Genomic DNA, 26,870 nt, shown 5'->3' with positions numbered 1-26,870 from the left:
ATGAAGTTGGGTGGTAGGGAGGTGGGGAGGACCTGGGAGGGGTTAGGGAATAATAAAGAATATGATCAAAATATGTTATATGAAAATATTAATAAATGTTTATAATAATAATAACAAGAAGAAGAAGAAGAAGAAGAAGAAGAAGAAGAAGAAGAAGAAGAAGAAGAAGAAGAATAATCTGTTCTTAGTGAATATCCACTTGTGATCCCAGAACTGAGGAACTTAAGATAACAGGAGTCATGGAGCTCACAAGCTAATCAGCCTAGCCTGCAGAAAAAGAAAATCCCTGTCTCAAAAAATAAAGTTGACAACATCCTGAAGAACAATACCTGAAGATGACCATTGACCTCCACACACAAGATCCCATACACATAGATATATACCACACACATACACACAACATATATACATACACACACATATACACACCTACACAACACACACATACATACACACTACATTTGAAAAATAAAATAAAAACAATTAGTTGCCTATGACAATAGCCATGATAATATGATAATAATCCATAGAATTTGGACTAGAAGGAATTGTCTAAGTATTTGCTCACACCACTGCCTGCATTTCTCAAAAAGCACTCTGTGTGGCATTGTTGAAATGAAGACATCAGGTCTCACCGACTTATCCAGGTAATACAGGTATGTCCCTTGTGTCCCCATTGCTGAGCACTGCTTCAGGGGCAACAGCCTATAGTAAACACAGTAGTTAATGTCAAATCCTGTGACAGAGGAGCACCTGACTTCATGCTAGAAACTAAAGCATATGGGCAACTTTGTACAGGAATTTTAATCCAGCAACATGACTGCTCTGATCACAGCAAAAGACCTTCTAGGTCTGTGTGATCTGGCTGGAATGCAGACACACCCTTAGTGCACACCTTTAACCCCTAACAATGAAGGTAAAGTTAGTTTGCAGATCATGTTTGAAAGTAATGTCTAATTGAGAGGCAGATAAAGTGACAAATCAAAGAAAGATTTGACAGACTAGGATATGCCCAACTCTCAGGAGAAGAGAAAGGAAAGAGGGGCAACACAAGAGACAGCATCACAGACAGAAGAAGGAGGGAGGCAGTTTTTTCCAGGAGAGAGTTACAGAGACAGGTTGAAGAGAGAACAAGCTAGACACAGGTGAAGGCATAACAAGCCAGAGAATAAGAAAGATCCAGAAGATCAGAACAGATCGCCAGAGTTAGTTTGAAGCCAAGCAGAGCAATTGAGTCAGAAGCTGAGAGAAACCAGTTTGAATCAGTCAGCTTGGAGAGGAGTTTGAGCCAGAAGAGCTGAGTTGAACCAGTCAGCCAGAGTTCAGAAAGAACTAGAAAGAGTGGCCTTATTCTGCAGCAAGCCTAGGTTAGATTTTACAGAGCCTAGAAACTTCCAGGACTAGGCCTAGGTTAGCGGACTGAAGCAGTAAGCCTCTGAGGCAACAACTACAAGACAATAAAAGTTACATTTATACAACTTTAATTTTTACACTAAATTCTATCTTTGTGCTTTGCCGTAGTTTATTACAAGCTATATATATTACCAGTTTTATATTATAGGCTATATTATCATATATGGTATGTTATCAGAACAAACTATTACCTTCATTTCAATGGTTCCTTTGACAGTACATGAACTGCAGTTATTCCTTGTCAAGGCTGTAAATGTGTCTGAAGGAAATGAAACAGGACATGTTTTAAAATATTATGTTCTCCTTTCCCTATAGAATGTCAACTTTCACCTAGAGCATGCAGGATTTTCTTACTGTCCACAAAAAAATAAAAATAAAAAAAAAAATAAGGAAGCTGTTGGTTCTAGAAAGTTCATCTTTTTAAATGCTTAAAATTAAATCATGCTGCTCTAGAAAACAACTTCCCTTTTCCATCTGCAAGAGTAGCGTTCCCACTGGACGCCTGTTGGAAATACAAACTGAGAAATGATTTGTGTTACTGATGCACAACTGTTTTCCCCTTCTGTGAAATTGAACAGTGGTATTGGATGAATGCCCACAAAGCATCTTAAAGGCTAAAGAAGGATTATGCTAAAGGCTAAACTCTGAGACAGGTTTATGTGCCCCGTACTGCACTTTCCTTGGGCTTAACATCTTTTAGCCTCTCTGTGGAGGATGTCCGAGGGCAGGGTCGCTGTTGGGAAACAGCATTAAGCAACTTAGTTGAATTCGTATTTAAGGCAAGATTTACCTTCATTAAGAAAGAGCTGTCAGCGGGGGCATCCAGTGAGCACCTGAGAAGCTACTGCAGCAGAAGGTAGGACAAGAGGCTCTGGTCGTCCTCACGTGGGCGGTGCAGAACCACCCCTTGGGAGGATGTGAGTACACACATCTTACAGGTCTTCCTCTTGAGTCATCCAAACTAACTATGCTTAGCAAAATGTTGCACATAAAAAAAGGGGGGGGGGTACGTTTTTATCACAGAAGTTGGTTACGTTTATAAGTTCCATTGGGTCTGTACCAGCAGTATGGCCGCTCATGAGTAATGATTTAACTGATTTGCCAAAGGTAAAGATTCTATTCCATTCCTGCCAGATAAACACTGCCTGGCTCTGTTTAGTGAAATGGAGTCGGCGTAAGAGTTTGCTTGTTGTTTGTTTTTTAAGTAAGATCAGTTCAAAACTGGTTTTTAAGTTTGAGCATTTTATTGTCTTCAAATAGACCTTCTCTTCACGCCACTGCTATTTGTTTTGTCAGAGTATATTATGTGTAATAATGAGGTTCACTGTGAAATTCTCACATGTACTGTGACCATGTTCACCCCATTGCCCTCTCTCATTCTCTTCCCTCTCCTGTGAGCCCTTCTTCCCAAACAGTGCCTGGATACTTGTGTGTGTGAGACAAAGAGTGCTTGGGGTACTTGCAGGACCGTGAATGAGAGGTTGTCTACAGGAGTGCGGGCAATTTACCAGACATTATATTGCTGAAGAAGATGTTCCCCTCTCTCATTGTTTGCCTACAGATGCTTGGGGAGGGTGTTTTGTTTCATTGTGACAGTGTTGTGCTGTGTTCTAGGATAGTTTTGAACTCACGATCTTCCTGCCTCCGTCCCAAAGTTAGAGATGTCAGGCATGTGCCACCACACCAGCTTTCTATTATTTTAATGGCCTATAATTAACTAAATTTTTAAAATTATGTTGTGTGGCAGCATAAGCTATCAGATTAGAAAATTTCAGAAAAAAGATACTATGGAACAATAAATGATAAATAAGAAAAAAAATCTATGCTGATAATTCTTAATTTATTCCTTAACTAAAATAAAATACCTAATATTGAAGCCCATCATGTGAGCGCGTTTATAATTTCACCTTAGTATGCACACAGACTTGCACACAATGGACTTTGCCTCATGGCACCTAGATTATGTTGAATCCAAGCAGAACATATATACTTGTTTAGTGATTTATAAAGATTTATCTTTTTTTCCATTATGATAACTATGCAATTTGACATTTCGAGAAGGCATGGCTGTTTCTAATGTCAAAGAGCTTTCTAGAGTGAGAAGAAGCAGAAGAGAAGAGGAGCATGCAACCATCTGTCTGCAGCAACACTCCCAGGGCAGGGGAGGCGAGAGAATTCAAGAGGAATTCAGGAAAGTGCTGAAGCCTGTGCTTGGCAAAGGGAAGATTCACGTGAGAGCCAGGCTGAGGCTTCCAGTATTAACTGTCTTTGTTTCTTTCTTTACTCTGTGTTAGGATATCAAAGAAAAGACTTATTGTTATTTAAGACCATATTTGGATCTACTTATCTTTTAAAGTGGAGTGTTAGTGATATATTTCAAACCAGTGGGAAGATTTCTAGGGGCTGGGGAGACAGCTCAGTCAGTAAAGAGACTCTGTTTAAGCTTGACGACATAAATTCAGACCTCCAGTAACCATGTAATAAAGCATGTAGTGGCACAGGCTTGTAACCCCAGCACTGATGGCAGAGACATAAGGATCCCGGATGCTCAGTGATTTGCTGTGTTTGCTTCAGTGAAAGACCCTGTTTCAAAAACAGTAAGTGGAGAATAATCAAGAAAAACAGCACCCAACATCTGCACACACACACACACACACACACACACACACACACCACTCAACACACACTCAGATCCTGGATGTGGGCAACTCAAACCTCAGAATTTAGTGAACAGTTACAGTTCAGCCAGTGGAAGACGAATACAATCACATTGTGCCTGGCCGCTGTGCACTGGACACCACTCAGTAAGAATCTGCTGATTTAGCAAGGGTTCAGTTCACAAAGTGCTTGTCTTACTATGGCTGCCCTGATCAGTTGAGACAGAATTAGCACTAGCTAAGCCGTGTGTGCCTTGGGAGGGGTTTGTTGAGGGTAAGCATCTGAAGGCAGAGATTAGGCATCTTCATCCTGCTAATGTGCTGGCCATCCAGGATTAGAGCTCTGGGTCAGGGAAATCCACCCAACTGCAGACCTCAGCATAGAGCCCTCTCTGCATTGAGATTACCAGACACGCTCTAGACTGAGAGACATGCCACCTGGTCGACTGCTTCACTCAAGAGATTCACCTACTGCAGCAGAGTTACCTGGTTCAGAGTCTATCAACATGTGTGTGAAATAAAAGAGAATACCCTGAAAATACAAAAGTTAATATTTAAAACCTCATAGGTTGATCATAAAGATTAGTACCTTCCAAAGTGGTACTTCGGGGACAACATGGATATGGACTTTTTAATGCCAATCTGGGGGATAAAGGGACCCTAGAAACTTTTCCTTGAAAATGTTCTGGCTGTATTTGCTGTACAGTGTCATTTGATTTGGGGCAGTACCCGTATTTTGTGAGATATCATAATGGTGGTTTTATATGCTTTTATACTTTTGCCAAAAGTCACAGAATACAAACCAAGAGTGAACCCTAACGTAAACTATGGATTTTGTTGGCTTATTGATCATAATAAATACACATCTAGAACAGAATGCTGACTGTATTCGAGTATAGAGAGGAGAATGTATAGAACTCTGTGTTCACTCGATTTCTTATGCACATAAAATTGCTCTAGAAAACCACATCCACGTGTATAATTACCAGTTTGAGGCATACACATGGTAGGAGGGATATCGTGAGAGATGACAAGGCTTTTTTTTGTGTGTTATTATTATTGTGGGTGCCTGATGGGGGAGGGCACATGAGTGCTACAGAGCACATGTGAAGGTCAGCAGGAAACCTTAGGGAGTCAGTTACAGAAACGCATCAGAAATAACCAATCCAAGAGAACTTCAAAAAATAGGGAAACAAAGAGGGAGTGGGTCTAAGGGGGAGGGGAAGGGGAGGGGGGAGATGGGAGGAGTGGAGGGAGGGAACTGTGGCTGGGATGTATTGTATGAAAGAACAATCTATTTTCAATTTGAAAAAAACAAGCAAATGGCCAAAGCCAGTGATGGGTGCCCATGTATTTGAATTTCCCAACCAATCAGATTTATATCTGAAGAGGAAATTAAAGAAGCCACAGCATCATTAAGTGCTGGCACATCTTTAGTTTTCAGATCATTCAAATGAATTTATAGCTATTTTTTAAAATCACACCAAATGACACACAATAAAGAGAAAAAAATGAAAAATAAATCTCTCCACGAAAATCAGAGAATTTCCTGCTCTTCTTTTTTTCTTACCATGGCGGGAATTGAACCCAGGGCTCATGGATGCTGGGAAAACTCGACTCCTTTTCTTTTTTTGTCTTAGATTTTTAAGGTGAGAATTGCAAATGAAAGAGAAGAGAAAAATGACCTATTATCTAGGGCTGTTTAATATTTAAAATTACTCCAAGGACACCAACCTCTAATGAGACACAGTGAGGTACCCAGCATCCCTTTGGCCACAGATCCTCTCCAATCACTGGGTGCTGAGGGGAACTTACACAGACATGTGTTTACATGCACATGAACATAATTTGGTCCCTTGTTCTAATTAAACCATCTCAGGCAATCAACCCACATCCACCCTAATTAGATATTGTTTTAGCCATTAAGAGGATTCTCTTCCCTCATTTTCTGCTTTAATCTTATCAACTATATAAGAATATTTTCCCAAAGACTGAACATATGGAAGGGGTTGTACATTTCCACCTCTGGAAATAGTAAGTATGTAAATCAGTTTTGAGAAGGAAGTGGTTGGCCCTGGAAGATTCCAGGGCCGCTTCTGCGTGTTTATTGCTGTGAGGTAGTGCAGCATTACCCTGTGGGCTGTGACAAACTCCAGGGGCACACTTATAAAATGAGGTGTTTCTTAAGATTTATTTATTTATTTTATGTATGTGAGTACATTGTCACTCTCTTCAGACACACCAGAAGAGGACATCAGATCCCGTTACAGATGGTTGTGAGCCACCATGTGGTTGCTGGGAATTGAACTCAGGACCTCTGGGAGAGCAGTCAGTGCTCTTAACCTCTGAGTCATCTCTCCAGCTCCCATAAAATGAGTTTTACAGAGAGTATAAGGCACTTTCCTCTGGGCGAGGTTTTGTATAATTGTATATCTAAAAGCTTAGTATAATTAATCTTTTCAAGTGTTCGGAAAGTACCAAAGTACCAAAGTACCATTATGTTTCAGAAGAATTCAAGTAATTCACAAAAGTTCAGGCATGCAGACTTGAGTTCAATTCCCAGAACACACACAAAAACAAAACAGGCATAATAGTGTGCTATTGTGATCCTGGCTCTGGAACAGCAAAGACAGGAGGCTCCCCAGGCATCACTGGTCAGCCCCAGGTCCCCAAAACACAAGGTAGAACAACATCCACGTGCTTTACCTAAATGTTGGCACACACATACAGAAGAAAATGTTTTCCAGTGGATTATTTGTTAATGTGCCTGTCTGTTTCTTTTTAGAATTCCATCGGAGTCAAGAAATCTGATGACAAACCCAATGATGTCAGTGAACTCTTTACTGACATCAGGACAGCCGAGGGTCCCAATGGTTCCCTCACCATTTGGGCCTCCAATTGTGGACAGGTATTCCTCTCCAATCTAATAATCCAATCAGAAGAGAGGATAAGCCATCCCTGGAGTTTGGGATGATGTTAGCATTAGATGATAAAGAGCATTGAGTTATCTCAGTGGATTGTGGTACCATGACTCACGTACTCTGCTGGTCTCACCTTCAAACGTAACGCACTGCTTTCCCTTGAAAGCTTGTTTGACCTACTAACTCATTAAGAAGTCACATTTACTTGGGATATGATAGACATTATCAAGTGCAAAAACTGCTGAATTACTCTTCTAAGGCTACCACAGTAAAACGCAGAAGAAAAAAAAACAGAAATTCCATGCTGAAAAAAATGGCTCAGTGGTCAAAAGCACTGGCTGATCTCTCTCTAGAGGACCAGGTTCAATTCCCAGTACTCATATGACAGCTCATAATTGTCCCAGCAGAGCCAACACCCCTTTCTGGCCTTCCTGACACTGCACACACCCGATACACAGACATGCATTAGGTGAGACATCCATAAACATATTTTTAAGTAAAGATAAAAATAGAAGACATTTAGGCCCCCAGTTACAGAAACTACAAGTCCAAAATCATGGTGCTGCCCAGTTCATTTCTGGCGAGTCTGACTTCCTGGCTTGTAGATTCTATTTCCTTACCATGTCCTCACATGGCCTATCCTCTGTGTGCAGATGCAGGGTGTCCTCTGTGTGCAAATGCAGGTGTCCTCTGTGTGCAGATGCAGGTGTCCTCTGTGTGCATATTCAGGGTGTCCTCTGTGTGCATATACAGGTGTCCTCTGTGTGCAGATGCAGGGTGCTCTCCAGAGTCTGCTCCTCATCTTAAACGAGATCCAATCCTATCAGATTAAAGTTCTATCTTAACTAAATCTATAACATCTGAATTTTTGGACTGCTTGTCAAAAAATCATTTTTTTTCAATAGCAGTGAAATTAGAAGTATCTTGGTTGCACATTCTGGCAATATTCTAGCTTCCCTTCTTTAGATTATATTGACATTCTGCGGAGAAAATAAAACACACTAATTGTCCTTGTTCATGGAATTTAAACAGCAAAACTTGACCCAGAAAGCCTGTTGATTTGCAAAACAAACAACTTGCCCACTGAGGTGACCAAGCACTTATCCTAGATGGCAAATGCCACCAAAGATTTATTAAATAATGACAGAAGATCACTAAATAAGACCAGAATGTATAGTCAGATCATAATGCCCATTGTAAATATTCTGACTTGTGTGAATCTTTCCCCGAGATAGCCCTAAGCTATCTTGCTTGCTGTGGCCTCTCCTCCTAATCTTTCCCACCTTATTTCTCCATAACCATGATTAAATTGATTCGTTATATTATTTCTTTTGCTCTTTGGTTTCAATGGAGTCCCAAGTGGCTATTAAAAACCCAGCACATAAGTGAATTAGCTACTTTTGTGTTGCTGTATATACGTTTTATACACAATATCTTAAGTGTATTGTAGTCAACACCTCAAGGGGGCAGATTAGTGTTGGCCTACACTTCCAAAGGATCTGTCCATCATGGCAGGGAAGGCATACTACAGCAGAATAGTTCACATAAGCCTGGGCCAGGAAAGGGCAGATGCTGGCCTTCTGCTCACTGTCTTCTTGGACTTCATCAGATTCTCAGGAGATGTCAGCCACATTTTCCACCCTCAGTAACTCTCTTGAAATGCCCTCCTGAACGCGTCAAGAAGTGTGTCTCAATTTTCTAGATGATCCTAAATGCAGTTAACTTAACAGTGAACTTTGATTATCACACTAAACAATAGAAACTTCCTAAAATTCCAGCCATTTTCTACCTATTTTCTGTCTTTTTTTCTCCTCCTCCTAGAGATGTCTTGTCTTCCAGTATAGCTCCAACTGACCCAAGCCAGTTTTGTGTTCCTTCCCAATTCGGATCCTCTGGCCCGCCAAATGCAAACATGCCAAACCCGCTGTCTGGTCACTTCTACTCAGGTATGAGCAGTGAGCACCTGGCCCAGGCTGTGGAGCCCTGTGAACGGTGGTATGCCACAGGTGCTGGGAAACTGTGTGGTAGTTAAGCCTGTGCAGTTTGCACACTTGCTTTCCTGGTTGAGCTTCTGGTGCTACCATTGTGTGAGCAAGGGTCAGTTGCTTAGCTCTTCCACGCACCAATTTAATCATGAATGAGGGAAGACTCACAACACGTGAGGAGATGACGGGTTTCAAAGAGACAATCTGAGAGTTAACTTCTTGGGGCAGTTTATGACTGGGGATGAGGGAGTAGTACCTCTGCAGCCAAGCACCTAATTAGCAACCATAAGGGCCTGGATTCATTTCTCAGTACACCAAACCAAACCAATGAATACCATGTGGTCTTATGAGCCATGATGACAATTTGACTTGTATTCTGGTTTCACTCTGGAGATGTTTATTACAGGATAGTGGCCACAACTTATAACAATGTGTTACATACTTACAAATTGCTGATGGACTTCAAATGTATACACCATAAACATAGGAGATAGTAGATGTGTTAATTATCTTAATTTAACTATTCTTCCAACATAAGCATGTATCAAAACATTGCATTGTACCTTAGAAATGAGTATAATTAGGACAAGAAAGAACAGACCAATCAAATGCAGGTTCTTAGACTTGACAGCAAGCACCTTGATTTTCTCAGCTATCTTGGGACGACCAGAAAGATGATTTTAACAGGCCCTTGCCTTCCCCTTTCAAGAATAATAGGAAAATGGCATCAACCATGACACTGACAATTAAAAACAAAACATGAAATGTTATCTGCTGTTGATCTGTGGTATTTATCAGGTTCTCACCAAACTATCTAAGATTCTTAGCAGCAGTGACAAGATACCATTTCCCACAGTCCATTTTAGCCTAAGGGGTTCTGAAGATTTAGTTCTTAATTCTTTTACTATTTTCAAGTCATGTTTTTAACTTGTTTGGGGATGGGATTGTTCCTCTCTCTCTCTCTCTCTCTCTCTCTCTCTCTCTCTCTCTCTCTCTCTCAAGGCTGGGGCATTTTACCACCTGAACCCATAAAGACAGTGACCACAAGGAATGAGATGTTTGAAAGACATCATGCTGCCAGGTAATTTAACAATATCGTTTGCTTTGTCTTCTATTCATTCCCTTGACCATTTGTTCATATGAGTTTGTTTTAAGTAAATTAAATGAATACATATAAATACAATAGATGTACATAATGAATATGATAAAGAACACATGCCATGTACACACACACACACACACATAAACACCAATCATTCAATCATTTACAGAAAGTCCCTCAGGTATATTATAGAATACATTACAATCATGTATACGAGCTTTTTAATAGTAAAATAGGAAGATTAAAAAGGAGACATTGGGGTCTGGGGATTTAAAAGTTTAGTAAGAATGCTTGCTGCACATTGTGACTTGAGGTCAGATCCACATACAAAGCTGGGTGTGGCCACACATGCTTTTAATCCTAGGGATAGAAACAGAAATCAGCAACAGAAGGCTTGCTGGGACTTGCTGGGACTTGCTGGGACTTGCTGGGACTTGCTGGGACTTGCTGTCCAGCCAGCCTAGCCAAAAATGGGTGAGCCAAGGGTTGAGTAAAAGACCTATCTGGAGGGAATAGGATAGAGAGAAATAGAGGAAGACACCTATAGTCTCTGCATCCATGTGCACAGGTACACACCACGCACACCACATACATCTATCTCCCATGCCCACAACACAAACAGTGGATAGATCTGCACCGTCAATAGCTTTCCATTGACCCATAATAAAACCTGCTGGCTGCGACTCCTCTGAGATTTCCTCTGGCATTTCTGTCTTCAATGGCTTCAGCCCTGTGTGAAGATAGGAGCGAACCTCACCAAGTCCATTTCAGAGTACCTCACCCAAACCCAGGAAGTCTCATATCACCATAGCAATGGTCTTCAGCTTTAGTGGCCAGCAGCAAATAAACATGATAAACAGATTTTGACCTCAGGGAGAAGGAAGACGTCGGCTTACGTTTTCCCATCACAGAATTCTAAGGGTCCAGGTGGTGGCCATTAGGCCAAGTGACGTAAGAAAGCAAGCCTCCCTTCCTCGCCGTCCATCCACACACATTGACTTAGACCCACCAAGACAAGCACTAATTTAGCTTGAGTCCCACTGACTATCATTATGCTGAGGAATTAAACACCTCTATGAAGTTCAGTGTATGACAAAAAACTACTCAGAGCTGCATCATTCCCACCCCTGCTAAAGCCACTCTGTGCACAACAGGCAACGGTCTGAACACGAGCCTCAGATGTGCATTGTGACACACACCCCAATCCCCTACTTTCAGGTCCTCTTCCAAAGTCCACTTTCCAAACAGTGTAAGGATAGGAAAAGACAAATAGGGGCTAGCTTAAGGAAGGCCAAGACTTGGTAAAAAATCATGCTTGTGGGGGCCTTGGACAGCTCAGGAAATCAAGGTGTTTGCTGCTAAGCCCTACAACCTGAGTTTGATCCCTGGCACCCACAAAGTGGGACCAATGTCCTCATATTGTTCTCTGACTTCCACAACATACAACGGCATTCATGCACCCACCTGTTTACACACCAGATAGATAGATGATGGATGGATGGATGGATGGATGGATGGATGGATGGATGGACAGACAGATATATAGATAGATTTCTAATGGTTGTGTAAACTATGTTATGTTGTTTTCAGGACAGAAATGGAAATGTATTCTCTTTACCAGCAACGTAGAATGGAAAGAGTAAATCCTAAAGGACTCTCTGGCCTGGGGATACCACTCTTCTATGGGTCAAGTTGCCTGGGTGGCCCCGCAGGTTTCCAGGGCAGGAGCACACTGCCAGCCAGTGATGTGCATCTGCACCGGAGCACCTTCAGACACCTTCAGGGAAACCCAATTCTGCTAGCAACTAGACCACACTTTACAGAGTGCTGGGGCCAGAAATACCGAGTCAGGAGAGGTTCAGTTTACCAGAAGCCTCCAGAGAGTGACACTGAGAGTTTCAAAAGCCAAGCAGAAGAAAAAAGCTCAGGCCAGATGTCTGCAGTTCCCTACGAAGAGGACGAGTATATCAAAGATCCAGATAGTGAGGTAGACAACCAGCAGAAGTTAAGAGTCACTGATGGAAAGCCAAATACAGTCCTCGCCAACCCCCATGGAGAGCTCCAGCCACACCAGAGAAAACCCTCTTCCCTGGAGGTAAAGCCATGGGATGATGGGAAGGGAAAGCCCTCTGAACAGGAATGTGAAGGTTGTGATGCAAAGAATGGGGTTTGCCTGCCCGTCTCCATCCCACCTTTGCCAGGTAGGTGTCTGCTATCACGGGCGGGTCCTCAGTAGCTCCTGGATGGCAGCTTCTTCCCCTGTGGAGGGAAGTGATAGCCATGCTTGTTCTGGTCTCCATTCTCATTTCCAGGCCCTGTCTACTTTTTCATCTCTATCTTTTAAAACATACTTACATATTCTTATTATATGTATATAGGTATTTTGCCAGCACTCGTGTATGGTCATCAGGTGTGTACTGTGTGTGCAGAGATCAGAAAAGAGCACGGGATCATTTGAAACTGGAGTTACAGGTGGTTGTGAGCTGCCATGTGGGGGCTGGGATTCAAACCCAGGTCCTTTGGAAGATGCAGCCAGTGTTCTTAACTGCTGGACCATTTCTCCTGTCCTCTCCAGCCACCTCTATTTTCTTAATCCTGTTTTAAGTGACTCCTTAGGGTCGCTTTATTATATTATATTTCATAAGTCATATTAGAAATACTAGTCTCTTGATACTGTTGTATAAAAAAACCACTCAACACAGATTGAGAGACTAAGTATAAGAAAGTATGAAGGTTTTTAATTAAAATCTTAATTTAATTCATTGTGATTTCCTTAGCATAGAAACTTTTATTTTAAAGTATAAATTCTATCTTCCTTGTTTCCAAATGCAGAAAAAAGCACAAACTTTCAGTTTTATAAGTATTATTTTACTTCCAAGAAAATCCCATATTGGATAGCCCCTTGGAACTTGTTTAGAAAAAAATTAAAACGCAGACATGTAATGTGTCCATGATTGTTGTGGTTTTCATTCTGATGCTATGATAGAACAGTACGACTAATGTAACATAAGAGAAGAATCTATTCAGGTTGCAGTTCCAGAGGAGATCAAGGCAGGAACTTGAAGACATGTTTACTTGCTATGCCACTCAGCATTATCTCCAAGGAGCGAATTCACTTCACAGCTAAAGAAGGATGCTGTTTGCCATCTGGCAGGAAAGTTTATAATAACTAGCTTTCTTATATGGTACAAGACCACCTACCTAGGGGATGGTAATGCCCACTGTGGGCTGGGCCCTCCCACATCAACTGACTATCAAGACAATCCCCATGACAGACCTGCCAACACACAAATCTGATTTAGGCAATGCTCTGATTGAGTTTCCCTTCTTAGATAATTCTAGCTTCTGTCAACTTGACAGTTAAACTAGGGCACTGAAGTAGCCACCATACCAACTGCTTCAACACAAGGTTTTTGGCTCACGCTCAGATCCTGATGGTCTCAGGAGACCACACAACATGGTATTGTAGCGTTAATATGGAAAATAAAGTTGACAGAGCCTTCCTGTCAGCACCTAAGAGATCCTAGAGCAAATATGGAACTTCTCTGTCCACATGTAGCTGCATGACTGAAGAGACTGTAAGAAAAGGGAAACAAACCACCCATCAGTGAGTCTGAATGTCTTCAGGGAGTTCAAAAATTGGCCTATGTAAATGGCGCATCTTGTGGTGACAGACGTTAGTGGGTTCACATAGCTGAACACAAGCCTACGTTCTAAACTTCTCCTTCCAAATGGAAAATGTAAACCACATGATAATTTTCTTTTCATGTTTAAGGAATACAGGAGCCGGTTGCACTTAGGGAAAACCATTCTTTGTCTGATATTCAGAAGTGGACTGTGGAGGATGTGTATAACTTCATCAGAAGCCTTCCAGGCTGCTCGGACTATGCCCAGGTAACTTTACATGTTTGCAAAATTATGAAAGTTTGCAACTATTTAATGAATAGTGAGCTTTTTGCCCCCTGGAAAGGATTCCATTTTGTGGCACTGTCTCTCACTGGAGAAGTATCTATGACTGATGGACACAGGTGTCAGAGAAGGATCAGGAATCCGTTATTTAGTTTTATTTTCTGTCCTGTCTAGACTTATCAGAAAGGTGACTCAGAGGCTAAATATTGAGAAAGAATGAGAAATACTTACTATGGTACTTAAATAACAGAAATTTGTACTTTGTCCTGAAAGACAACAAAAGAGGCTTAGACATGGCTCAGTCAGTAGATTGTCTTGCAAGCAAGAGGACTTGAATTAAATTCCCAGAAGTCATACACACAGAGAGAGAGAGAGCTGGGGAGACTGCGGGGAAATGGCTGCTCAGTATATAAAAGGCTTACTGTAAAAATATAAAGGCCTGTGTGATGAACTCCAGAACACATAAAACCAGATACGTCTATAATCTAGTGTGCTAAGGAAAGACAGGAGACCCCCAAAATGTCTTGAGCCAGCTACCTTTGCATATGCATCATTAAACTAGAAGGTCCTGTCTCAAGTAAGGTAGAAGTTGAGGACACACACCTGAGGTTGTCCTCTGACCTCTATACATGCACTGCAGAGTGTACATATCATATTCACATACATGAATATGTATGCACACACACACACACACACACACACACACACACACACGAGCACAAACACAGAAACAAGAAACCAGGAACAATGGCCTACAGCTGCAATCGAAGCCCCTGAGAGGCTGGGGCAAGAAGATTAGGAATTTGTGGGCATCCCGGGCTATATAGTGAGGTCTTGCCTCAACAAACAAACAAAAAAGAAACAGCTTCTCTGGCAACAGTATCACATGTGTCTCATGCTTTACTAGTTATTCCTTTGTGGATAGACAGAAGTCATATAAACATCAACATGTCAGACTTTGCTGGCCCGTTGTCTGTCACCAACAGCGTATCAGTAGCTCAAGAAATTCTACCATTTATTTCTAGAAGTTTCTCACATGCATATCGGGGACCACATTTTGAAGTCTTCTCCCTTTGGGCTATGGCAGATGATGTCAATTGCAAGGCCCAGCCGCCCTGCTAAGCACTCACTGCTACTCTCTGAGAAATAACTGTGCAAAAATGAGGAGATGCCAGTGCATTCTGGGTACACAGCCCGGAAGGACTGGTTCACACACAGTTCTCACAGAGACCTTTACCAACAATGTCTCCTTGACTTTTATTCACAACCCCATACTTTAAATGGTTTTTTTTTTTTTCAACTTCCTAAGACTGGTCAGCTTTACACTCACTGTCTCTCCTCTTTGTCAGCCTGGTGCCAATGAAGTCTTAAAAACCTATCTAGTATCAACTGTGATAGCATATACCTGGAATCTCTACACAGGAAAGCTGAGGCAGGAGGATTGTGAGTTCAAGGCCAGACTCAGCTACATAATGGGACGCACCCCAACCTGAAACAAAGAACAAAACCTTGAGAAAACCAGCCACACACAGAGATAATTGTTTAATTCATACATATGTTGTCAGTGCTATGCTACTCCCTGCTATGTTGTAATTTGTTCTTGTTATATTCTCTATGAAAGAAACTTAATCAAAAAGCAAAAGTAATAGAAGACATAAAGAGCTGGGGTGAGAAGGTCGGTGAGAAGCTGTTTAGCAACGGCCAGGAAACACTTCAATAGTTTGCTCAAAGTAAATGGCCAGTTTAAGGAACTTGGCAGATAAATTATTCATCTCTAGAAATATCTGAAATTGCTAAATATACAGGCACAGGTATATCATAGACATGGTCCAATCTGTGCAGATAAGAAGGATGCCTCAGGCCTATGAGGCACAAAGAGCTGTGTTCAATCCTTAGTACCACATAAACACTAGTATGGTGGCACAAGCCTATGATCCCACTGGGATCCGAGCATCAGGGTCATCCTTGACTATAAAGCCAGTTTGGGGGCCAGACTGGGCTATATGAAACTCTGTCTCAAAAAACAAACAAAAAACCAAAAAAAAAATAAAATAAAAACAAATATAGATATTCAGGAGCCTTCATTGTCTAAGATGGCGGACTCCACAAAGGGCTGGTCAGCATTACCAGGTGTGGCCAGAAATTAACAAATACAAGAACCTAGGACTGGAAGATGACTGGAAGATGTGCCTGGTGCAGCACAGGCACCTACAGAACCGAGGAGGCAGGATTACAGGGGACTGTGCCTACTGTTTTCTTTTCTTTCTAAATTAGAAAGTTGTCTGAAAATGAAGGAGAACCCATGAAGTCTAAAGTCTGAGGAGGGTAAAGAAGGTTTGAAGAGAATGCTCAGAAGTGAGCACAGAAGGCAGGTTGCGGTTGGACGTTATGAGGTTATACCACCACAGATCAGCACATTTCTTCATATCTACTTTCTTGCCTGTCTGAAAACTCTAGCCACCAGCAGCCTTCCCAGCCTAGAAGAAAGGCATCATAGCACTGAGTAGCACCAGAGCAGGCCCTGCTGGGAAGGCCCAGTGGACAACTCTTACCCGTGCTTTCCTGGCCCTTTTCACTATACACTTAACTCAGATGACAGAAGGTGTTGCATCAGCCCAAGTGATGAATGTTGTCTGGGCTGGCCCTGCCACCATCCCTTCACTCCAGCATTTTCCCACTTACTGATTTACACAGCAGGTATACTCACCATGCCCCTCAGGGCTGCAGAGTCAAGAAGACCTGCTGCCCTGGGATAATTACTCCAGGTTAAGGGAGTCCAATAAACAGAAACATTTTAAATATATTATTAAGGGAAATGTAGCACTGGAGCCCAGAAAGAAAGGTTCATATAGCTCCGTGTCACCTTTGAATGGTCTTTTATGTGTAAATAGTCCAACACAAACCATCTGCATATAAAACGAAGACTTCACTCCAGGACTCAGAAGCCAGGCTAAATAAAGACTTCTGTGCTTCTTTAGGTCTTTAAGGACCATGCAATTGATGGAGAAACACTGCCCCTGCTCACAGAACAGCATCTTCGAGGCACCATGGGACTCAAGCTGGGGCCAGCACTAAAAATTCAGTCTCAGGTATGGTGACTTCACACAGTTAGTATATAACAATGATGAAAAGGTTACGTTATGATGCTGTAATATTAATATATAGAATACTTATTCGGCCTGCTTTTAGCCTTCTCCCCTCTATAATTGGAGCCGTGTTGGAAGAAAAGACACCTAAAAGCACTTGACGAGGATGATGTACAGTTCCCCATGTGGCAGGGATGGCTATGTGCTGGTGAATAGTTAGCAGTTCTATCTCTTTATAAAGGGAAACAGATCCTGCTTTGTGACATTCATGGTGTCAGTGACTCCCACTGTTACTGACAGGTTCCTAAAGTCACTGGATGCAGACTTGGGAAGAGACACATATCAACGCCTCATTTCTGGGGCGTAAACCATATATAACAGGCATATTATATCTCGGGTATAGATATCCCTAAGAATATAGATAGCAATAAACAATAATGATGAATAATTTAGGTGTAAAGCAAGAATCAGTGAGCTCTAATATGTATTACTTCCATTTGCAATATGACTTACTTATTCTTAGGTTTGTTTAAGTTTTAATGATGGTTTGTTTTAGCGACTAGTTTGCAAACTTCCTAAAAAGGAAAAAAAAAAAAAAAAACCAGAGGTAATAATTGGCTTTTGAGAGCTGGTGAGGCCAGTACTGACAACTGTTTCTGGATGGCTTCATTATCAGATTACAGCCTCTGCTTCTTCTCCCTGCTTCTCTTCCCAAACCAGAGTTACTCACAAAACAGTGACGGCAAAATATGCATATCAGGACTAGAACTCCAGAATGTCCTTTCATGGCCAAAGAGATGGCTCAGTCAGTAAAGTGTTGCCACACAAGCCTAAGAAACCGTGTTCAGATCCTCAGCAATCATGGGAAAACAAAAACCTTGGACCTGGTGATGGTACCTATAGTCCCAGTACTGCGAAGACAGAGGGTCCCTGCAACTCACTGGCTACCTCTTCTCACCAAATCAGAGCAGCTTCAGTGAGAGGCTTTTACTTAAAAACAAACAAACAAGCAAATGGTGAAAAGCAATGGAGAATATGGTGTGTGTGTGTGTGTGTGTGTGTGTGTGTGTGTGTGTGTGTGTGTGTGTTTGTACCTCTGGCCTCCACATGTTCCCCATCACACATTTAAACATGTATGTGCAAACACACAACATTAAAAATAAGAATGCCCCATTTTTGTCTAAAAATTTTAGGATGTAAAAATTCTTTATCTTATTAAGTGAATAGGTGTTATTTCTGCATGTATGTCTATGTGCCGTGTGTGTGTGTGTGTGTGTGTGTGTGTGTGTGTGTGTGGTGCGCTACAGACACTTGTGAGTTGTTTGTGTGGCTGCTGGCAATCGGATTCAGGTCCTCTACAAGAACAGTAAGTACTCTAAGCCACTGAGCTATCTCTTCAGCCAGGAAATTTCTCAGCACATCATTGTAGCACCTACCTGTAATCCCAGAATTTAGGATACTGAGACAAAAAGACTTTGAGTTCAAGGTCAGCCTCAAAATAGAAAAGAAAGAGGATGCTTCTACTGCAAACACCTCAACACTTTAATGTCTTCAACAGAGTTCTGTTGCAGGATTTAAAAAAAAAAAAAAAAACCATTTTGTTTTAGAATAATTTTAGAAGTAGTAGCGTTGCAAAAGTACTACAGAAAGTTTACCCTGTGCTTCCCAGTGTTAACATAACAGCTTATATAACAGGATACATTATCAAAAACTAAGCACTAACATTGATACAATATGGAACTCTTCTTAAGGGATTTCTTTTTTTTTTTTTTTCTTTTTTGTTTTTAGTGAGGATACTATGTCTCTTGGCATACTTACAAAGATAATTCCTATGTTGGTTCTTTTTGACTTTGATTTGCTGTTGCTTGTTTCTGGGTTTCCATGGGAGAGTTTTTCCTCCCTGGAAGCCAGTGGGGCTGTTAGATTCCAAGTGCCATCTGCCAGCAAGACCAGCTGGCTTGGGAAGGCCCAGTTAGTGGTGGCTGTCAATCAAAGAAGACAGGCATGAAGTCCTTGTCACTGGGAACCGAAGTAGCAGAATTGGAAGGCTCCAGTTAACACTTGGGGGTTCAGAAGGCAAATAGCAAGAGATTGCCATTAAAAAGACGATAAGGTTTGGGTATCTGAGATGGAAACTGAGAGCAATCCCCACAATAGTGGATATGACCAAGAGGAAAGAACCACCCCATGCCAGGACAGAAACCTAGAGGATGGACCTGAGTTAGGCATGCAAACAAAGAGTGGAATTTGTAGATATAGATATAGATATAGATATAGATATAGATATAGATATAGATATAGATATAGATATATCCAAATCTCTCTCAGAGAGAAAGAGAGAGGGGGGGTTGCTTTGGATTTTGAATCTTGCAGATGTGGCTTGGTTTCCATCCAGGGCCAAGATTATTGAGGCAAGGGTAGGAGAACCCCAGAGGAGACGCCCAATGGTTAATGTCAAGGTACCAACACCTAGAGCAACCTCATTGTGGTTCACTGCTGAGCAGATATGTGCTAGAGTTGTTTGAAGAATTGTGGGCTGGTCCAGAAGAAAATCTGGTTGGCTTTTGGTGGTGGTGTCTCAGAGTGGAAAGGTGAGAGAGAATGGAATTGGCGCAGAAGCAGATGAACAGCAGCAGAACAGGGGAGTGCCCCCGCCAGCTGGGCATTGAACAGGGGTCCGGGAGGTCACCTGAAAGAGAGAAGGGGGGAACCGGCAGACACAAAGAACAACAGCTTGTCTATAGGCTGATCAAACCGCTGATTATAATTTTTACACACAGGGGTTATAAAGACAAAAAGGCAGGATGTGGGGAAGGGGATGGCAGAGGAGCATAGGTGTTCAGGGAGAGTACAGATATCTTTCAGAACAGGGTATCAGCTGGGTGAAGGTTCAGGGGACAGGTCACTATGACTCCACCTATGATTCACTTGTCCTTATCTAGGTTGGTACTATCCACCAAGGCTACCCAAGGTCTATGACTATCCACAAGACCTATGACTACTTGTTCTTATTCAGGCTGGTAAATTACCACCAGAGCTGCCTGTTTACAATATCTTATAGCTATCTGTTTCAGTGTTTTTCCACAGAGACCAAGTGTTAGCAGGCATGTATGTCAGGCCTATTGCTGATTTTTGGCCTACGGCTGAATTTAGGCCTTTAGTGTATGAACAGGGCTGCCCCTCACATCTCCTCCTTTCTCCAAGTATAAAAGGACCGTGGCAATTCCAATCTTGTAAAGGCAGGGATAGAGGCCTGACCTCCTGTAATTAAAGGGGACCTTATAATGGCTCTGGTCCTCCTGTCATTGTTCAGTGAGGTGTGAAGGCCATACCCATCCTGATGTCTTTTTCCTGGAGAGGGAATACTTTTGACATCAACTTCTATGCAGTCAGGCTTGTCCCTCAGGGAACCCAGAAAGATATTTTTAATTTTATATTCCCTTGCAGTGCTTAGCCTCGCAGCCTAAGCAAGAATTTAGATAGCCAGTCAGAGGGGGTTCTGGATGGCCCCTCTCTGCTTGGTCTAGGGGCAGAAGTTCTCTCTTTTAGGTTGGGTGGAGATGGATTTTGGGAACACCCTGGATAGAGTAGCAACCTCATCTTGAGTCTCGTGGTCCTCCATAGCTAACTTATGATAATGTATCTGAATAGGTTTTGCTATCATATTATCTATCTGTTGTTTCACAAAGTTAGTAAGCCTATTTAAGGCCCAGGAACCAAAAGAAATAAGCAAAAGTAACCCAATTAATGATCTCAAAATGGAAGGAAATAGGGTTGACAATCATGAAGGGGTTGAAAACCAATTCTTATACCAGCTCTTCTCTCCTCTCTCTCTCTCTCTCTCTCTCTCTCTCTCTCTCTCTCTCTCTCTCTCTCTCTCTCTCTCTCTCTCTCTGTGTGTCTTTTCTCAAGGCCTTCTCTGACCTTTTTCATGCTCTCTTTAACCATCCCTGTCTTATCTATATAAAAGCAACGTTCTTCTTTAAGGGCTGTACACAGTCTAGAGCTGTACACAGTCTTTTCTATCGTAAAAGAATAAATCAACTCCAATAAAGTCCTTTGCAAATTTTGGAGATCACTTCAGACAGCAAAACGAGGGATTTCTAGATTAGTGATGTCAATATCTAGCTGTTCAATGTCCTTGTCACTGGCCCATCGAAGGTCTGAGTAGTATAAGTCTGTAGGCCAGCATCAGGATTAGAACTTGCAACAGCAAACACCACGGGTGATTCATTTTTACCTGGAAAGGGGGAAAAAAGGGAATTCTCAGGGAGATTTCTCTTCCCTGGATATCAATTGTTATTCATCTTATTTATAATTGGGCCTGGCTTTGTGGGGGTATCTATTTATTTCATTAATCTTTTTGGTGGCCATTTAGCTGTGCCTTCTGTGGTATCTAACAGGCATATCAATCCTCGGGCCCATATGAGAACTGGGTCCAGGCCATTCCACTTAAAGGTAAGAGGGTCCTTCCACATAACTGTGGCATAGTTTTTATTGGTCTCAGCGATGCCAAAGGCAGTCAGCAGCAGGTTTGCCATGAGCATCCAGATTGAAAACGAACAAGGCATGATGGAGAGTATTTTTGGGAGACTCCTTCTGGGGGTTTTAACGCTCCTTCTTTTGTTTTAAAAGCCAATTTTTTAGAGCTCTTGTAAAACCAGGGCAGAAGCTCCAGCAGCCGCTTCTCCCACATTCAGAGAATCATGAAGACACTATTTCAAAGTTCTACAATATCTGTTTTACAATACCTTGTCCTTGAGGATTATAAGAAATTTTAGTAACATGGGTAATAGTAAATTGTTAACAAAACATCTCAAATGTCTGACTGTAACAGTCCGTTTTGGTTATCTTAATCATAAAAAGATAAGAAAGGCAATAACTAATTATATTTTTAATTGTTTCTTCTGTTAAAGTAATTGTAACCAGAAAGCCTAAAAAGGTATCAAGTCACATATACATATTTTAATTTTTAAAATCAAAAATAACTAACATCTACTCATTATAATTGATTAGCTATAAATCCTCAAGTATTAATGCTATTATGAAAAAATTAAGGACACTAAAAACAAATTTTGTAATGCAACTTATACACTCTCTAAAAATATCAAATTGTTGTCTCAAGCTATTATTATTAAACATAGATCCACGAAGATGTTCTGTCTTGTGGTGATGTTATATAGACAAATAGATGATTTTTTTAAATCTTAATGATTATCTTATAAAAATTTTTAAAATTATATCTATGATTATTAAGCTCTTTTATAATGAAACTGTTACTAGTCCTTTTTCTGATAGTCAAAACTGTAATAAGAATCTTGTCAGTCTCTCAAATAACATCAGTTAATTGTTTTTAGATAATAACCAGACTTTTTTTTTTTTCACTCAGAGCACATTCCAGGAGGTTATAAAACAATTTGTCAAAAATCATTAAAAAGGAACTAACAGTCTGCCATAGGTGGTGGGACAGAAAATAAAATACTGTCTGTGCTTATCCACACAAATTTTCACTGATAATCTTAGCTATAGTTTTAAACCGTCAGTGAACTCAGGCAAGCAATGGATGTTTGGTCAGATAATTATTTTTAATAAATATGTATATAGACATTTTATTATAAACTTTTATTTCAATTTATGATTTAGTTTTTGGTGTGAATTTGTAATAAACTTTATAATGTGTGATCATATATTTTTAAAAAACTATATGAATACTGAGGACAAAAGCATAAGAGGGAAAATATAGTGGAGAGATAAAACAGGACTCTTTGCCTTTTCCCATTGAGGATAGCATATAAAATAGAACTTTTTTCTTTTTCTCAAATAAAATAGAAGTTTTCTTTATACTTCTCTTTAGATACCTTTCATTAAAAAAACCTTTTTTACACTTAATAATAAACTCTTTAATAACTTTTTTAAGTGGTCTCAGACTAGCAGGCATAAGTCAGAGCCCAGCAGCTCTTGTTGAGACAAGACAAAAGCTGTTTACTTGATCTTTGGCTGTTTTTAGAATGAGGTGCTAAGTGCCAAAAACTGTAGATTCTGGCCTCAAGGATCACAAAAGGCAGATCAGCTACAGTAGCACAGCAATCTAGATAAACAAGCCTTTATTATACAGCAACCCCAATGTAAAGAATAAAATTGTATGGCCAATTATTTTTGTAAGGTCTGTAATCTATCTGATATACAAATTTGTTATGGCATTTTTCTCGGTCTAGGCAATCCAGTGGTAAATGCAGGTTATCAAAAGAATTCACAAAGTTAATTGCTATAATTATTTTGTCTTCAAAGGTCTCTCAGCATATGGGAAATATGTTCTGTAAAAAACTTCCTTCACTTCCCACCCATGCATGGCAAGCATTCGATCAGTCAGCAGACGCAGCCCCTCTTCTGGATGTTAGTTCCTGGAGTGACAGTTTGAGCATTCCTGGTTCCCAGGATATAATGAGTCCTAAAAGAACTGAGCAAGACGTTATGAGAAACTAAAAATACTCAAAGACACAGAAGTCCATCTCAGTTTTCTAGAGTTCCAGATGTCACTAGCACAGTGTGAGACCTTCCTGGGACCAGGTAGTGGACAAACAGAGCAAGACCATGCTCAGAGTTTTCTTGGAAACATGATCTCACCCAACAGGCTCCCTGCCAAGCTGAAGCAAACCAAGCACCAAGGTTCTGAAGAATTGCCCTTAGAAGAAAATCCTAATGGGGAAGGTCATTTACAAACATCTTGCAAGCTACAATCTGATGGTTCTGTGAGGAAAATTCTGAAGAAATTGAGAGCAGAAGCTGAAAAGGAACTCCTTCTCCTCATTCCTTCCATCATCCTGATGGGGCTGCAGGTGCTGATGGGAGGATGCAGGGCAAAGCTGAGCATAGACTGCACCTTATCTCATGGCCGCAGCATCTTGCCTGGAGTGGGCCCTACAAGGATGAAGTTAGGATGAAGTTACTGGAGGGGAGGGGAGGGGAAAAGTTATCTGTGCGTAACAGGTTGGAACTTGAGAGAAGGAGGTAATAATTAAGGTGGCTGGGTAGGCTCCATGTGGAGTCCCAGTCTTCCAACTCAATATTTGACAGAATGACTCTAAAAGGAGAGAGAGAGAGAGAGAGAGAGAGAGAGAGAGAGAGCGCAACAGTTTGATCAGAGTTTGATCAGAGAGGGCACTGGCTGGCAAGCATAGGAAGAAGTCTTATTTTGAATGTTCTGAATTATAAGCCATGATAATGTGCACATGACATTCTCCATTCAAGTAAACAAACCCCAGCCCCGAGTCCCATTGTGAGTGTGCTTGCCCTTGCATAGCCCTCCCCTTAGAGCGTGCTGGACCAAAGAAACACACCTTCCTAATGAAGCACACCCTTAAAAGCTGGCAGGGATAACTCCTGTGGCTTCTGTCCCATTTCTATGTCAGTTTTCCTCTCCAAGCAGCCCTGGTTAGAGAACCTCATGTGACTAACATTGACAGTGAACACCCCGGAGCTGCCAAAAGCCACCTGCCTTTCAGGTGTGTGAAAGTGCTGTACATAAGTCTTGGTCCACAGCCTGATGCCAGCTCACAAGACTTTGGTCCAGGCTCATTGCCAAGCCTCTGCTAGGTCCTTGGCCACAGAACTGTTGTCACAAACTTGCTATTTTCAGTCACTGCATTTCAGGGTCCTTCATAGCCATGGAGAACTGAAACACATAGATTTAACTTACTGACACAGAGAGCGCAGTACTGAGTCGGCTCTTGGTCTGGAAGGTGGACGTCCAAGCCTTTCCCCCAGAGTTCTGTTTTGCTAATTTGGGTTTTTTTTTTCCCTCCATGACAAGTGTTTTGTCTTATATAAAACTTATTTATGCCATTTATGTGTTTATGCAGGTATTAGTGTGGGTTTAGACTTTGAAATTGGAAAGAGCAAACAGAGATATGGAAGAATTCAGTTGAGGACCATGGCCATGTGTGGTGTGAGTGGAAAGGAGGATCCTGGGAGTGGGAGGGCACTGGGGGGGGCTCAGGGATGGACAAAGGGGTAGAGGAGAATCAACAAAACAGTCTTTGCTTGAAAATCCCATCATCAAACCTAATACTTCATGTGTTAACTTTTAAATTAATTTTTAAAAGCCTGTCAGACCATCAAATGTGGTTGCAAATTTCTAGCTTACGCTCTTTATTGCTCTGCTGAGAGTCAGTCAGAAAGCAGAAAATCCCCACAACGTTCACATTTTTATTAATATTTCTTAAGATAGCAATAGGCCGGTGGATATCATGTGTTTGGGGTTTCCATTAAAAATAACTTGCAAAATACCTCAAGTCTAATTGCAAAATACCTCTTTTTTGACTCGTCTAATCCTCGGTGTATAAATCTGGACAGATGACCTACTGCTCCCAGGTTTCAGAAGTTCTACGAGATGCCCACCGTGGGTTAGCAGATGCTGTGGTGACAGGTGAAACCTGATGTTTACCTGATATTCTCGTGTGGTAAAGGGATCACCCCCACCAACCCACATCATAATCTCCTGCTCCTGATAATGCATCTGGTGAGCCGGTGACTGACTGATGTGAGCAGATGTGTGTCAGTCCTGCTCAGAGGGAGACGCTTTCATATGCCAGCCGTAGACTCTCACCACAGAAAGCACTGTGTTTAATTTTAGACCAGGCATTTAAAAAAGGAATCAGAAGATGGTAACGGAAGTCCTCCTGGCTCTGAGGACTCTTTATCAAAAGAAGAGCTTAAAATAATTTGCCCACAAGACTCTCTGCTCTCCAGTTAGGGACTATGTGGGTATTTTCTATTTTTTAAGAATAGATTCATGTATTTTATTTATCCGAGTGTTTGGTCTGGATGTACATATGCATGCATGTGCATGCCTGATGCCACAGAGGTCAGAAGAGGGCATCAAATCCCCTGGAATTGGAGTTATGGATGGTTGTCAGCTGCTATCCTGGCAACTGATTTCTTGTCCTCTACAAAAGCAACAAGTACTTCTAATTCCATGAGCCACCTCTGCAGCCCCTACTGGGATCTAGTTAACAAAAGGGATGCTTCCGTGACTGATGATTTTGCAGGGTGAAGATTTCACTTACATTATTGTCTTAATTGCCAGTCTATTGCTGCAAGGAGGCAACCTGACCAAGGCAACTCTTATAAAAGAAAACATTTAGTTGGGGGCTGACTTACAATTTCAGAGGTTTAGTATATTATCATCATAGCAGGGAGTATGGCAGCAGGCATCGCAGACCTGGTGCTGGAGAAGTGGTTGAGAGTGCTATAACTGAATCCACAAGCAGCAGGAAAAGAGACAAGAGGCCTGGTTTAAGCTTTTGAAACCCCATTCCCATTTTGAAAGCCCATTCCTAGTTGTAGGAGGAGCTAAGGTGGGAGGAGTAAGGAGAGGAAGAGGAAAAGGAAGAGGAGGAGCTAGGGGAGAGCAGAGATGTAGGAGGAGGAAGAGCCACGCAGCTATGGAGAGCAGTCGTAGGTAACAACTTATATTTAGGTTAGCTAATTGGGAAACACCTCTAATTGTATGGGCACATTGTTGTTGAGCATTACCAAACATATAAAGCCTTTGATTAATATTTAAGCATTAGAGTCTCATTTTCCTACCAGGCCCACATGGATGGCGGGATGGTCTGGGCAATGCCCAACCTTGTGGAGACAGCATGGAAGATTGGCAGAGCCATCTCCCACACTGGCGTCTCATGGGTGTCAGGGCTGGTGTTTCTGGCTGGCCATTTCTAGCTACGGTGCACATGTGGCCTCTGGCCACAGAATATGGCAGCTGAGCTAGGCAGAGCTGCCGCAGCTTAGATAGT

General features: G+C 41.6%; 1 protein-coding gene across 1 annotated transcript; it reads left to right on the top strand.

Moving 5' to 3' along the window:
- Positions 1-2,117: 2,117 nt before the first annotated feature.
- On the top strand, positions 2,118-25,358 carry Samd7 (sterile alpha motif domain containing 7). The gene is made up of 8 exons (XM_034500183.2): positions 2,118-2,269; positions 6,856-6,978; positions 8,813-8,937; positions 9,979-10,057; positions 11,669-12,279; positions 13,854-13,972; positions 16,966-17,076; positions 23,362-25,358. The coding sequence occupies exons 2-8, from the start codon at positions 6,881-6,883 to the stop codon at positions 23,554-23,556; spliced, it is 1,338 nt and encodes a 445-aa protein (XP_034356074.1). The 5' UTR covers positions 2,118-2,269; positions 6,856-6,880; the 3' UTR covers positions 23,557-25,358.
- Positions 25,359-26,870: the final 1,512 nt, after the last annotated feature.

This window comes from Arvicanthis niloticus, chromosome 4 (assembly GCF_011762505.2).
Source record: "Arvicanthis niloticus isolate mArvNil1 chromosome 4, mArvNil1.pat.X, whole genome shotgun sequence".
NCBI lineage: Eukaryota > Metazoa > Chordata > Mammalia > Rodentia > Muridae > Arvicanthis > Arvicanthis niloticus.
This window is presented reverse-complemented; position numbering and strand designations above follow the sequence as displayed.